Below are 15,048 nucleotides of genomic sequence, written 5' to 3'. Positions count from 1 at the left end.
TAGTGCTGAAGTATGCCCTGCCTACTGCTATAGCCGCCCCAGCAGGACTTAAGGAGGGGCTTGGTCCAGGAGCCCAATAGCTCAAATGCACCCAAATGGAAAGGCCTGGTAAGATTATCACTCTCTAAGTCACAACCCTAGCATCACAGAAGAAACACAGGACATATATCAGGAGCCACCTAGACATTGAACCAGTATGCCAGGCTGCTACCAGGGCACCAAACCCAGCAAGGAGCCAGGAAATCCACCTTCCCAAAGGATCTCAGAAAAATTCTCTAGTGACACAATGTCAGGGTTCCACAGGCACAGTATTCAACCTCTCTGTGTCTTCTGTCTTATCTGAAAATGAAAACAAGCTAGCACCCATGTCAGAATGTCACTGAAGAATGAAAATGGCTCAGAGTCTGTGCCTCTGGGGCTACCAGCTCTAAGCAAGCATACAATTGTGGCTGTGGCTGTTGCTGCTGCTGTTGCAGCTGTAGGCTCTCTGGGTCCTGCCCCGTGGTCACTGCTGCTGCTCTCCGGGTCCTGGCCCGCCTGCTCGAAGCCTGTGCAGCTGTCGCCTTTCTGCCTCTCAGACTTGTGAAGTATCAGCTACTGAGCAGCATCCTGAGCGCCCCTGCAGATCCAAGCTGCCGGGAGCTTCCCTCAGCTCTGTTTCTCTACCAGCTGGAAAGTGTAGAAAAAGCGCCCAGCCCTGCTGGGCTTGTCAAAGCAGGGCTGGCTTGACTCGAACCAGGCTTGGATGGTAATTTTGCGGTCATGACAACTATTTTCTTTACATACTGCTATGGAAGGGGGAACCCCCTGCCTTTTTTTTTTTAACCTAATTGAAGACACTATCAAGCGTAAATATGCTGGCATTCTTAATAAAAACATGATGGAGGGAAATATTCAAAAGCTCAATAATCAGAAGCAATTTGTGTTGTGCAGAGAGATGTGTCATGCGCCAGCTCCCCTCCCTGACTGAGCTCCCTGCTGCAAGACTGGCTTTCAGGCTGGCAACTTTAGACCTATGGCAGAAAATCACCAACAACAGTGGGGCTCGGAGGTAGCCTGAAAAATATCCTCGAAAGGAAAAACACATGCGGGAGAGCGTGGTGCAGAAGTCATGTTTCATGCCTGACTTTAGAGACTGTTAATAAGGATTAGAAACACTCCAGCAGCCAACTATCAGTCAGGGCGGGGTAATTAATGCCGCTTCAGATCTCTGCGTGGGGAAATGGAAAAGGCAAGTGTCCCTCCCTCATCTCACAGCAGAGAGGGATCATCCCGTGGAACTGCCTAGAGGACTTCCGGACTTGTGTCCGGAGCTCAGCTGAAACCCGGCTGTTGCTGCCTGTCTCTCCTGATCTGTTGTTGGGCAGATTGGGGGGATCCCTTTTAAATTGTAACAATATCAAACTCTCTCTCTCTCTCTCTTTTTCAGGATTGGCTAGTAAATATGATTAAGATAACACGTCTGAAACCACATGTCCTCAGCTCAGTGTCCAACATGTGGAGGACAGATGTATTTTCCATGCACAGATGACCTAGTCGGCTGTTCCCTTGAGGCAGGGACCCTGGAAGATGGGACTTAGAGAGGTCTGGGCAGTGTACTGGCCCAGTCTCCTAGCCAGGCTGTTGGCCTTTCCATGACCCACTGTGGGAATAAAGGGCCAAGTACGGGTGTCTGGGAGTCGCACACAAGAGTGGCAGAAAGAGGCACCATGCTCAACCGTCTCTCCACATCCCAGAACTCCACAGCTCAGAAAACTCTTAAAACCATTCTACTGTCCAGGCCACTGTCACCAGTTCCCTCTCATGAGCCAGGAGAACTAAGACATCAGCTAAGTATTAATGCTAGAGCCTGTTCTGCAGAGGACTGTGGAGTGCTAGCTCCTATCTAGGCATGTGCAGGCCTGGCTCTTGCTTCCTCTCAGGCACTACAAATGTAGGAAAGTTAGCCAGGCTCTGGCTGCACCTGGACTCAGCTCTCCCCTTGCTTCAAGGATTGTTTTTTTTTTTGGGGGGGTGGTGGTGGTCTGGGTGTTGAGACAGAGTTTGTTTATTTATGTAGCCCTGCCTATCCTGGAACTCTGTAGACCAGGCTGGCTTCAAACTTAAAGACCCACCTGCCTCTGCCTCCCAAGCGCTGATATTAAAGGTGTGCACCACTACTTGGCTTTTCTTAAAGAGATATCAGCTGGAACTTTATGCAGCAGTCCAAAGACCCCAAAGATATGGTCAGGCGCTGTGCTATATAAGCAGGGTCTTCAGATCCTAGGTCTGCTGAGGTGGAGCCCAAGCTAGAATACACTGCAAGAGGTGGGAATGAAGGCTCAGAGCTCCCATCCTGACTACACGACTGGCTGAAAACCAATGCCCTGGTAGACCAAGCAGGCAGGGACAGCAGACTGTCCAGCCCCAGGAAAGAGTGAATAAATGAGCCAGGCAGTAGTGGAGGACGCACGCCTTTGATCCCAGCACTTGGGAAGCAGAGGCAGGCAGATCACTGAGCTTGAGGCCAGCCTGGTCCATAGACCGAGTTCTAGGACAGCCAGGGCTACACAGAGAAACCCTGTCTAAAGGAGGAGGAGGAGGAGGAGGAGGAGGAGGAGGAGGAGGAGGAGGAGGAAGAGGAGGAGGAGGAGGAGGAAGAGGAAGAAAAGGAGGAAAAGACCCATATCTGGGAGGGGCGTTGCACCTGAATTGACCTGCTAATAGTGGGGTAACTCAGCCCTCTGGTAAGGCTCCAGAGGATTGGTTTCCCTCCCTGAATAGTCCCTGGGCCACTTAGTGCAAGCAGCAAGCCCAGACTTCTTCCTGAGCCAGTCTGGCTTGGTAGATTGACACTGTTCTAGGCCTGTGGCTGATGACCACTACTTTCTGACCCCTTATTAGAGCTCTTGCAGTGGCCTTCCTCAATACCCAAGGCCTCTTGTCCCTTCCCAATGGAGACATCCCGGGCCAGGGGGCAGACACTGTGAGCACAGGGTGCGGCTGGCAGGCTGGCTGATAGGAACCATCTGCGTTGTCTTAGGCTGCCCCTCTGCCCACTGTCCCTCTGAACTCGGCCGGTTCCCGCGGGCCGTTTGATGCTCGCAGGGTCACAGACCCCCGCACACAAATCACCACCGAAGGGCTGGGGGTGGGGCGGAGGCTCTGAAACCTAATCCACAAAGTTTGCCGTGCCGCAGGCTCACTCCTTCCCTCTGTGCCTAACGCCCCCTCCCTTCCCAAACAAGCCTTAGTTTTTTTTCTTGCCAAAACAACAAAAGTTGGTATCAAGTGTTTCGAGGGAGAAAGTCTCCCCTGCAGCCCCCACCCCTTACCAAGAAGAAGAAGGGCCTGCCACTCCACTGAACCAGGGACTGCAGAGGGGCTCGGGAAAGGATATTTAAGTTATCATTGGGTCCATTCGTCCTTGGCCCCAATTGCCACATATACACTGGTCAGACTTCGTGCTCCTGTGGTCCCCTTCCTCTGGGACCCAGCTCCCTTCTCCATTGAATCTCTGGGTCCCAGTGCAGCCAGAGATAGGAACATTACTCCTGCCCTCCTCCCACTCCACGAAACAGTCCTAGTTTGTCCTCTGTCCGTTCTGGTGTGTGTAGTTTGTGTGTGTGTGATATCTTATGCTCAGCCTGTTCCTTTCAGTGACCCGAGGCTGGACTCTGGCAGAAGAGGAGAAGGAACTGGGAGTACCCCCGCCCTGCTAGGATGCGTGGGTTCCTGGCACAGCCAAAGACCTTAGGAAAGAGGCCAGGCAGCCTGGTATGAGACACAAAATTCCTCTTCCAGCTCTTATGACTCTGGGGCCTTGGGGCTGAAACCCTGGGGGTTGTGAAGTGGTTCCTAGAGGGGAGCAGAGCAGACTTTGGGGAACACAGGAGCACAGGCATTTTTACTTGCTAGGTACAGCTTTACTTTTTGTTGTTGTTTTGTTGTGTTGTGTTGTTTTTGTTTTCTTTTGTTTTCCAGTAGATGCATGGCCCCGGAATCACGCTTGCCCGGATGGCTGCTTCTCCGCGGCTCCGCTCCGGGCTCCCTACTGTGCCCAGAACTCCTTGCCTTCTGGCTGGCCTGGGAGCGGTGTGAGTCTACTAGTCCACGCAGGCCTCTGGGGCTCCTACACGGTGGTCACAGGCCGGGCTGAGTCTGCACAGGACCGGTTGAAGGATGAGATGAAGGAGCAGTTGCTGCAGAGGGGGGATAAAAGGCGCCAGTGGCCTGGCTGCGAAGCGGGTTTCTGCGGGGGTCGAACAAAGGAATTTGGCCTCTGAAGAAAGGGGCTGAGCTCACAGCTGGGAATGGCCGCCCCAGACCTGCAGGAGTCTCAGGACTACGGCACACTCCCTAGAACCTAACGAAATCTGCCCCTCAGAGGACCCTGGTCTCCACTGCAACCCTATTTTGGCTCTTACCAGACTTGCCTTGACCAGGGTGTTAGTTGCACGAGCTTCCTCACTGGAAGCCCCAAATACCCGACTCTAAGATACCCTCTGCTTGTGGGGCTATGTCCCCATTTACCAGATGCTGCCACGGAGGCTCCCTTTTTTTTTTTTTTTCTTTCCTCTGCTGGCCCTCTTAGCGGGCTCAAGAGACCCTATCCACTCCCAAAGGAAAAGCTAGTACTGGGGACCCTGGGGCCCTCCGAGGCCCCCCTCCTCCGGTTGCCCTCGGAAGGGGTGGAGGGGACACGGTTGTAAGGTGTTCAGCCTCTTTTCTCTGCTTGACATGAATAAGGGGATTAGGGCGGCAGGTTTCCGTCGGTCACTCGGTGGGACAAAGGGCCCCGCGGTTTGAGCGGTCAGCTCCTGATTAAACGCCAGAGCCTGTCACTCAGCACTAGGCTAGGTACTTGTGTTCCTGACATAATCTTATTAGAAGATAAAACCAGAGAAATCCTTTTTCATAATGAAAAGTTACATTTAACGGCTGCACTCGTCCCCCACACCCTCCCAGACCCTTCCCGCCTTTCCCGTTGCTGTTGGATATGGCTCGCCTGTAATTGGCATTTAAAGTACCAAGTCCGGGAGAAAAACGGGGTTTAGGGTTTTTGTAATCCCCCTAAACTGTCTTTGTTCGAAATCTCCACAGATACAAGTCTGTTAAGGGTAAATATTTGTGGATTGATACAACCACACCCCCACATCCCTGCAAACCAAATCTGGAAAGGGGAAAAAAACCGTTCGGCTGGTACGGTGCTGGTACGCGGGGAGGGGGTGGGGGGTAATTCTGCTTGCGCACGCAGCCGTGCTGAGGACTCTGTTGCGGGCCCCTTCGTCAGCTTCAGGAGCAGAGGCACTTGGGACATTTCTCAGGCGGGAAAAAGATCTTACAGGCTTTCCTTCAACGTTCTACTCCCTAGATCAACAACTCTCCCCGACTTGCTCCCGTGCTTGCCCAAAGGAGTGGGCTGGGGGGCTGGGGCGAGAATCTTAAAGCCTGTTCTCGCCATCAGCCTGCTCCCTCCAGTTGGCCCCTTTAATGGTTCTTAGGGGTGCCGCTCCCCGACTCCGTGTGGGCGCTCCATCCCACCGGGCACCCGGCCTCCAGTCCCGAAGAGCCTCCAAGCTTCGGAAGATTCCTTAACTGCGAAGGAACCCAAGAGCTGTGGCGAGGCCCTGGGTTCCGGGCTCCAGCCCAGCCCGTCCTGGATCGGATCGAATTCCTTCATAAATCAGCGGCCGGGTGAAAGGGGTGCGCGTTAGAAAGGGCAGGACCGTGTGCGCGTATTAGAGCGCGCGGTTCCCAAATCCGGGCTAAACCCCTGGTGACACCGAAATTCATCAACCACCGCCAATGCCCCTGCTCCATCTACCGAGGAGCCCGGGAGCCTGCATACCCTAGCTGCTCCACTCCCGGGAAAAGAGAATCCCGGGAGGCAGGACCGGCTGAGACGAGCTCCTGGAACACTGCGCAGACCCGGGCTGCGGTGAGCCACATTGCCAGTCCCGCTGGCAAAGGGGGCTCTCCCCTCTGGGAAGGGGTTATTCTAACCTTTCTGTCCTTCGGTCAGGGCTGGCCTCTCGGGAGCACTCGCCGCTCTCCCCCTCTCCCCCCCTCCCCAACCTTCTAGGCCGGTGCTCTGAAGAGAGGTATCTAGCATCTAGGGCTTCAGCAAGTCAGGACAAGGCGATCTAGGGATCTCAGGAAGGGAGGGAGGCCCTCTGGAGCCCGTTCCCTCACCCACAGGTCCCGCTGGGGGCATAAAGTCAGCGTACTCCACAGGCACTCTACAAATAACGTTCCTTTTTGGAAGCAATGCTACCTCAGGCCCATCGGGCTCAGCCCCGCTCTGCTCTTGCAAGTTCACGTGCGTTGGTCAAGCCCCAGAGTGCTAGAGAAAATGGTCCCTGAGCTTGCCCGTCGTGGCGGCCCGTGCCGTGCTGCCTGGGGTGGGAAGCCTGCATATTTCCTTCCCAGGGGATCCAGCAGAAGAGCGGTCACACTCCTTGAGCCTCCCACGCAGGGTAGATAGACAGCTTGTTCCTGCCTCCGGCTTACTTCCCAGCAGGAGGGGAAAAATACACACTGACACTGAGTGCCCCATCCAGGCTGGTACCTCTGAGCTTGCTTCACTTTGTCACAACCTAAGATGGGACCTGTCATCCCCATTTCAAGGAGGAGGAAGTCTCTGGCCTCAGTCTGTAAGAGATAGTTAGGGTCTGTATCTCAAAGTTGCACTTGCCAGCAACTCCCTTTTGATCCTTTTCTCTTATGCTTAAAATCACAATACTCAGAGCTTAGGTTACCCTTCAGCATCCTGTTTCCCTGATTTCTACCCTGGCCTGAGCTAGGATTCACATTGGATGGCCCAAGTAACTGCAGCACTTTCAGCGCAACTCAATAGGACTCTCCTCTCCCATTGACAGGTGGGGGAAGAGGGAGGACACACAGTCACAGCCACCCAGCCACATTCCAGGTTGACACTGCCCTTCCTTTCTGGGCCAAAACTTTGGAAGCACCTATGGGCAACAGAGAGCTGGAGGCCCAGTGTTGGGGGTCACCTCATCGTCCCAGCATATTTGTTAATTTAAATGGCTTGCACCTACCACCCTAGTGGGACAGCCCTGAGAACTACCCTCCTCAGCCAGCAATCTCACTCTGTGTGTGTGTGTGTGTGTGTGTGTGTGTGTGTGTGTGTGACACCTCTTTTTTAGCACAGGCTGCTTCTTATAGAAGCAGATTCTAGGAATGGGTCGTCCTCCCTCCTCTGCCCCCCCCCCCAGGTGCCAGGCCAGCCAGGTGCCCTGGCATCATCCACCACTGAAGCCTCTGGGCCAGTCTAGGGTCACTTGGGGCCAGGCACTCCTTGAGGCCCTGTTCCCTTCATAAGTCCACACAACTTGAGTCCTCCTTCAGGGCCCCCAGGGTCAGCAGGCAGACCCAGGGGGCTGCCAGTCATGGAACTGAGGTGCAGATACTATTGAGCATAACAAAGGAAGGGCTCACGTGAGAATTTATTTGTACTGATCTGGGCCAAGAAAAAGGTAAAGGGCATTGAGGAAGTGCTGTCAGCCGGGCCTGAAACCCAGGAAAGAGACCACTAGGTGCACAGCAGCCCGTGTCCCCCAGCACTCCGTGAGTGCCACAGCGGTAGTTAGAGCAAACACAGACCCTTCACTGCCCGTCACTTACACCTTCCCCCCAAATTACACAAACTTTGAAACATTTTTCTAGAAGAAGATGGATGCTCCAGGAGACTTGAGGTCAAGGCTGGGCTGTTTAAAGTATATTATTAACAAATAAACATTTACTGCAGGGGGAAAAGAAGAGGAGGAGGAGAAAAACCCTATAGGCCACCAGGGAACCAAATCATGTTGCTTTTGGCATCAAATGACAGGAGACATTTATGATATGAATGGAGAACACCAGAGGCTGATGGAAAGGCAGACGTCTGCCACCTCACTTCCCCTGCCTTCGGAATCAACTTTTTCAGCCCTCCCCCCCTCAGCCCTCCCCTATTACCATCACCTCTCCACTTCTGACCGCAGCGGTAATAAATATATATAATTTGGATTTTTCTCTTTGCTGCCATCAACACAGAATCTGGGAACTGTAGAGCGCTAAAGATCTTCTGGCTGGGTCAGTCAGACAGCCAAGGACCTAGGGTCCTGGTCACCTCAGGGCTGGTTAAAAGTTCACAGAGCTCTGGGCATGGGATGTGTGGATCATCTGCCCTGCTCCCATACCCCAATCCAAGGACTGACTGTGGTGTCCAACAAATTGAGTATCCTCTTTCCTAAGTGATATGATTTCCCAAGTGTTAGTTTATATCCCCCCCCCCACTCTGTCTCTTTAAAAATCCTGCATAGTCACAAGGCTGGGAAGTTATGTTATACCACCACAGACAGAAACCTCACAGGGTCACAGAGTCTGAGCTGGTGGGAGTGTGTGTGCATGTATGTTCTAATCTTCTGGAATGTTCTTCCACCTTTAAATCTGTCTTTCCTTTTAAGTCCCTGGATCTCACACCCTCTAGATCAGTCTTGCACATGGAGGCTGAGCGTTTTGCCTGACGTTTGAGTCACAAAAACAGTAAGCTAGGACAGTTCTCCAACTATGAGATGACAGTATTGAGCATGCTCTTCCAAGCAATATGCAGGCACTGGGGGTGACCATTGTTTCCTCAGTGGAAATATTGCTTCTCTGGGCCAACACACGATCCCAGGCGGAACAGAGCCACACACCAACCCAAGATGCTAACAGTCACCCGCTCTTACAATCAGAAGTTTCTCCAACACTGGACCAGGGAATAAAGGATGCCTTCAGAAGGAAACATCAACTAAAGCCCCAGCAGGTGTCCTTGGGAATCCTGGAAGCTACTGTGTGTGGTGATCTCACCAAGCTCAGGAGAGCCCAGGACTGGTGGTGAGCTGCCACTTAGATGGGTGCTGGTGCCAGGAGGTGAACCTGGCTCTGACCTAGTGTCTAAAGCTCTTTTTGTGGCAGAGGGAGGTAGTGAAGGCACAGTGCCCTCCTGTCAGGCAAAAGGGGGATGCTGTCCTAGAGGAAGATACTGATGTGTTTAGAGAGAGACTTATGGTCAGCCTGGCTTGGCCAAGAAACCTGTCTGCAGTCTGGAGGGTATCTTTGGAGACACACATTCCCTGCAACTGCAGCCCCGAGGACAATAATAACTTACAAAATGTAACAACACACCAGGGAAGACACCAGATCCCTTGGGCACCTAATGTAGATTCTGTAAGAATACTTTCACAGGTAGGCAGAAGGTCAGGTAGGTGCCTGGTGGCTGTTGTATTCCTAAGCATGGCAGGAAGGCAGGAAGGGATGAACCCTCCAATCACACACAGATCCTAGCTGACACTTTTCTCCACTTGAGAAAAATACTGCAAGCAAATAAGGCCACAGCAGCCCAGAGCCTTGGGAATAGAGGGTGAGCCGGAGTCGGCCCTAAATAATGCTTTCCTTCAGCCCCAGATGACTGCACGTCAGGAAGGCATTCCCTCATCTCCATCCCACAGAGAAGGTACTGGGGTTAAATATACAGGCTTCCACCAAGGAACCAGCACTGGCACTGGCAGTGGGAGCCCTTCAGCTCTTGGGGGTCCAGAGAATACCCCCAGGCCCTTTCATAAGGCAAAGTATTGGCTTCGTTTTCTAAGCAAGTTCCTGCCCAATACCCCGGGCAGTGGGCTACAGTGTCTATAACCCGGAACTAGTTTGATACAGGAGTGATACTTGCAGGCTGGGGCTTTCACCATTAAGCAAGTGCTAATAGTGAGTAGGATACCAGAACATTCAAGGAAAAAGGCCTTCCAAGCCGGGAAACGAAACCCAGAAGCCAAAAAGGGCAGGGAGCCTGTGTTTGTCCCTCCGATGATGCTACACTGACGGAAGCAGTCGCTGTTCCCGAGGCCAAGGTGAGCCCCCTGATCCAGGAAAGCCTTTTCCCGGGCAAACACTTCCGAGGAAAAGAATGTGCTGGGAAGAACCCGGCTGAGCCACTTGCAGAGAAATGTTTTAAAACCTAGCCCAGGACTCAGAAGGCTTTTTGTCAGTCATAGCCTGGATGCCCCCTTCTGCCGCGGAGGATTCCCCTACTTGGGGCAGCGGCGTGGGTAGGGGGGGCAGGTCCAAGGTATTCCCAGTGTTCTCAGCAGAGCCAGGGAGGTCGTAGCATCCGAGGCTTTTGGAGTCTGGGCAGGCTCCTTACAAGCGGGTGGAAGAGCTCCGGGCAGGAGCCCCGCACCCTGAGAGCACAAAGGCTCCCGTGCGCACACCTACTGCTCCCCAGACCCCTCCATGAGCTGCTCGACAGCCGTCAGACTCTATTGTGTGACAGATTTTTGGACTCTCCCACCGACCCTCTCCACTTCCGGAGCCTCCTCCAGGAATCCGCCACCTCCTTAAGACAGAAACCTTTTCCAGACAAGCAATCGGGGCGAGTGAGCGACAGCCAGCAAGAAAAGGGAGTTACATAATTCGATTTCACTAAACTGCCAAGAAAAACAACATATATTGGAGAGGGAGGTTGTCAGTTTTTTTCTCAATGTTTCTCCGGGGGGAGACACGGAGCGGTGTTCGCGTTTTTGCGGAGGCCGGCGATTTCCAGGTTTCTAATTCGGTTTTCTATTTGAAAGAGGGCCGAGGTCTTGGGTTTTCCCTCCCCGTTCTTTGAAAGAGTCCCCGAAATGCACACAAGGACGGGGTCGGGGGTAGGAGAGTTTTCAGGATACAAATAAAAACGTCTCAGTTCCAGGGCCCGAATTTTCTTTGCTCTGCCAGGCCTGCGAGTGGATTTTATCAATTGTCCTATATGTGCCCACTAGCCAATTAATCACCCCCGTGGTGCGTAAAACAACTCCGCGCTTCTGGGTGCCTGCAATCGTTGGGAACAAACCGAAAGGAAGAAGACACAGCAAGAAGCACAGCACCTCTGTAAAAGGACCTACTCTGCCGTTCTGCGCAGGCGGGTGAAGAGTGCTTTTTACAAAAAGTACTTTAAAAAAAAAGTGTGTGTGTGTGTGTGTGTGTGTGTGTGTGTGTGTGTATGGGGAGGGGGTGCTGCAAATTTCCCAGTGCTGTGGAGACACACACTTAAAATCAAGAAAGCACGTCTCTGTCCCCGATCGCCTTAATTCTCGTCTGAAAAGCATTTGTGCACACATGATATAAATATGCATCTGGGATTCTCAAAGAAAAAAATCATGAATAAAAATATATTTTTTATTGTGTAAAAGAACATTGTTTCCGTGTGAGTTCTTGCCGGCCTGGTTGATCTCCTGCTCCCTGCAAATGCTGCCAGGAGACCCTGGGGATTTGTCCCCAAGATTGTCTTGATAACCACTACTCCGCCCAAGCACACCAGGAGGCCCGCCTATAGCAGATACTTAATTGTCGTTATTGTTAGAAAGGAGAGATGGGGGAGGAAAGGGGAAACAGAGAGGATAAAGCCGGGGTCCTTTCCCTAGGAAACTCGGGGACGAAAGTCCGGGACTAAATTCCTTCCCAGCACCTGGAGTTTGCACCTTGGTAGAAGCCAGCTCTTTGGTGATGTTTTTCTTTTCTTTCAAAAACAAATATCAGTGGGACAAAGCAGTTGCAAATGTTTAATTGTTTTGTAAACTGGGGAGGTTGGTCACTCACCTAGCTCCTGTTACTATTTTAGGGCTGAGCCAGAAGGACCAGGGAGGTGTCTTTGCCTTGCTCCATAATGACAGCAACTATGTACAAAAGGTTGCAAAGTCTTTGCAGTGTTAATTTAAAAAAACACCCCAAAGTTTCAGAGGCTCATTTCTACTTTCCCAGGCCTCTTAGAAGACCCATGGGCGGGGGCTGTGAGGTTAGTGACTAAGCTGGGTATAAGAGGTACTGCTGGTGCCTAGCCACAGTACTTCCCAGAGAGGGGCTTCCTGAGTCACCCCAAGTCCCCAACCAGTGCTACCTCGTTTTATTCCTGCTGCTGTATGCACAGCTGTGGGCAAACTGCCTGGTGACCTTTTTCTCCCCAGGAACTAGAGTTCCATGGCACAGACACAGGACAGATATCAATGATATGCCTAAACCTGGGGAACACCGACCATAGAGAGGGACAGGCCTACATCATGTTATAGAACCAACAAAAGAAGAATCCTCGAAACCTACCCCAAATCTTGCCCATAGAAAACCCCACCCTACCCCAGCCACCAAAAAGAGCAAGGTGCAAAAAGCAGTCCCTGATCAGTTCCTAGTTCCTGGGGATACAACAGCAGCCGGCCACCAAGGCCCTCTGCAGGGCTCTGGCCTGTAGCCCCAGTTGTCAGGCCCTAGTCAAAGAGTTTAGCTGCCCCTTTCCAAGCTAGACCCTGGATTTGGAGACCAATACTTTGGCTGCATTTACTGCGTGGCACACATAACCCTGCCTTTTTTCTCCAAGGGCTTTGGCACCTAGAGACCACTCCAGCCCAGAGCACCTGAGGAGCCCCATCCAAGAAGCCTTTCTGAGCGCCACTTAGAACTTCCCACAGGCTCACGCTTGTCTCTGCAACTTCGCTCCCAAGATTCCCACACCCCTCTTCCCACCAAGGCTCCTCATTGCACCCCAACTCAACCTCCCCCATTGCACTTCCAGGTAGGTCACCAGAAAAGCTCTGCATCTTCTGCGGTCTGTCCCCAGCCTTCAGCCACACAAGTCCACAGTGCCACCCTGCTTACCATAGAAGCCAGCAGGTAAGGCTCAAACCACACCTCTAGTATCAACCACCCTTTTCCAGCACGCTGCAAGAAAGTAGGCTGTCTGGGCCTGACTCCTTCAGTCAGCCACTTCAACGAAGAGCTGTCTAGGAAGCTGTAGCTTCCTAGACAGATTGATTCTCCAGCTAAGAAAAACTGTAAGGGCAAAATTCCCGTATGGAACGGTTTAGGAAGAAGGACACCCATTTCTCTTTACCAGAGAAGAAAAGTGGCGCAATGAGCCAGCCAGGGTGGGGATCTCCCGCCTGCATCGCAGCCAGGGTCCAGCACCCACCTCCCTGCTCCAGGAATCCCAGACGCTCTTGAACTGGGGAAACACAGTCAGGCTTGGCTCTCTAAAGCAATGCCTTTCTTGGAAAATATATTCTTGGTCCCCACTTCAGGCTTTAGAGGGGCCAAGCCCTCTCCCAGGACAAGCATTGTATCGACCGACCAGTCCGCCCCGGGCTTTGTCTTGTACCCCAATTCAGTCACTCTGCGCAGGTTTCCGGGACAACAGATGGCACCTAGGGGCACCCCACCACTGTTGGCTGGAAGGAGATGATTCGCCCCAGCCCGGAGACACGCAGCCCTTTGAGCCATCGGAGCTGCCGGGCCCAGTGGAGCGCAGAGCCGGCCGCAGGGCGGCGCGGGCCCTTCCCGGCAGGGACCGGCCGGGCTGGAGTGCTGGTCCGTGGCGGGGAAAGAGAGGAGGGCGAGAGGCGCTTACTGTTGGTAGTCTTGTTTGCAGTACAGTTTCCGATCCCGGAAGTAGCAGCTGGTGGTGAGGGCTTGCTGACATGCGGCGCACTGCAAACACTCCTCGTGCCAGGACGACTCGTTGACTCGCATCAGGAAGCGGTCGGAGATGGGCCGCTGGCAGCCCTCGCAGACGGCGGGATGCGGGCAGTCGGAGCCTGCAGCGCACAGGGCGAGAGCCGGGCCGTCAGCGCCGCCTGGCCCAGCCCCGGAGCGCCACCCGTCGCCTGAGAACCCCAGCCGGCGAGCCAGAGACCCGGCAGCCCTAGACAGCACGCTCCTTTTCGTAAGCTGGAGCGCCGAGAGGCCGAGGGCCTGCAGCCTTGGCTGGGCTCTGCGCTCTCCCCGCTCGCGGAGATCCAGCGGATGGTGTTATTACCAACGAGAAGGAGCTCTGTGCGGGGTGGCCGGCTGGAACCCAACCAGCGAGGTGAGGCCAGGACACTCGCTGGCTGACACGCCCCACGATGCTGATGGAACCTTCTACCCCAAGAACCGCGGTTGGGATAGACCCGGGGGATAGTTTTCTCTTCTAAAAGCTCCCCTTCCCCAGGTGACCTGGCCTCTCTCCCGGGCTCTAAGGAGACAACTTCGTTCTCCAGCATCCCTGCCACCCGCTTCCCACCCCAGCGCAGTCCAGTGTACCAGCACTAGAACCCAGACCCGGAGAGGACGGTGTGAGTGACGGCTGAGGCTGTTCAGTCCTCTGTCTAGGAGACGTCCCTGAACGTTTTCCCCTCAGGGAGCTCTGTCTAGGTGTGCTTGTTAACACTCCGGTGGTCATTCCAGGGGTCCGGACCACCTCCCCAAGTCCTGAAAACCTATTTTCTTTATTCTTTGCCCATCACGCCGAGGGGCACAGAATATCCACAGCGGCACGACGGACAACCCTACCCCCTGACCCGCACTATTCGAGCGTTGCGACCCAGCACTCACCCAGCAGCACCCCCAGGGTGGCGGGCCCGGGGCGAAGGGCGTGCTCCTCCATCTTGATGCCATCCAACATCTTGGCGCAGTCCGTCTGCCCGCGAGGGAAGCACCTCTCCAGCGACTCGGGACCTGTTGCTATATCCATGGGACGCCCGGCGCGCTGCGGACCCCGCCGGCTGGGCCGCTCACGCTCCGGCCCGTCCGCCCGCTCCGCTGCAGCCGGGGAGGCGCGGCGACCGCGGGGTCGGGGCCGCCCGCTGCCCCGGGGCGAGCGTGGAGCGGCGGCGCGCTGGCCCCGGGCCCCGGCGTCGTGCGGGAGGGCCCGGGCGGCTGGCAGCCCCGCGCGCCGCTCTCTACCGGCTACTCGCAGCCACGCGCACCCGCTGCTCGCCTGTCACCTGCTTGTCAGCCCCGGGTCCCGGCTGCGGCGGCGGGCGGCACGCGGAGCCGCCGGGAGGAGTAGGAGGAGGCGGCGGCGGCGGCGGCGGGCGGGGGAGGGGGCGGGGGTGCAGGGGCGGCCCCGCGGGCTGGGGGGGCGCGGGCGTCGCAGCAGGGTCCCGGGCGGGGCGCAGCAGGCCGCGGGGCTCCAGGCGCGCTCCCCGCACTACTCCAGTGCCATGGTGCGCCCGAGAAGCCGCTCGGTTTAGAGCTGGGGCTGGAGGCGGAGGGATACTCCGGCCCCGAGCCGCCTCACCC

General features: G+C 54.7%; 1 protein-coding gene across 3 annotated transcripts in view; it reads right to left on the bottom strand.

Annotated features, from left to right (window-relative positions):
* Lmx1b (LIM homeobox transcription factor 1 beta) overlaps window positions 1-14,497 on the bottom strand; it is a 75,981-nt gene extending 61,484 nt beyond the window's left edge. For all 3 annotated transcript variants that reach the window (XM_085830870.1, XM_021156074.1, XM_021156075.2), the window contains exons 1-2: window positions 14,359-14,497; window positions 13,394-13,580 (exon numbers count right to left, since the gene is read on the bottom strand). In XM_085830870.1, the coding sequence (XP_085686996.1) occupies window positions 13,394-13,580; window positions 14,359-14,497 (326 nt within the window). The remainder of the gene's footprint in view (window positions 1-13,393; window positions 13,581-14,358) is intronic.
* Between the last annotated feature and the right edge of the window lie 551 nt (window positions 14,498-15,048).

Source organism: Mus caroli, unplaced genomic scaffold, assembly GCF_978045245.1.
Source record: "Mus caroli unplaced genomic scaffold, Mus_caroli_1 scaffold_2, whole genome shotgun sequence".
In the NCBI taxonomy this organism is placed as follows: domain Eukaryota; kingdom Metazoa; phylum Chordata; class Mammalia; order Rodentia; family Muridae; genus Mus; species Mus caroli.
Note: the sequence above shows the minus strand (reverse complement) of the source record. Positions and strands in the feature narration are given on the sequence as shown.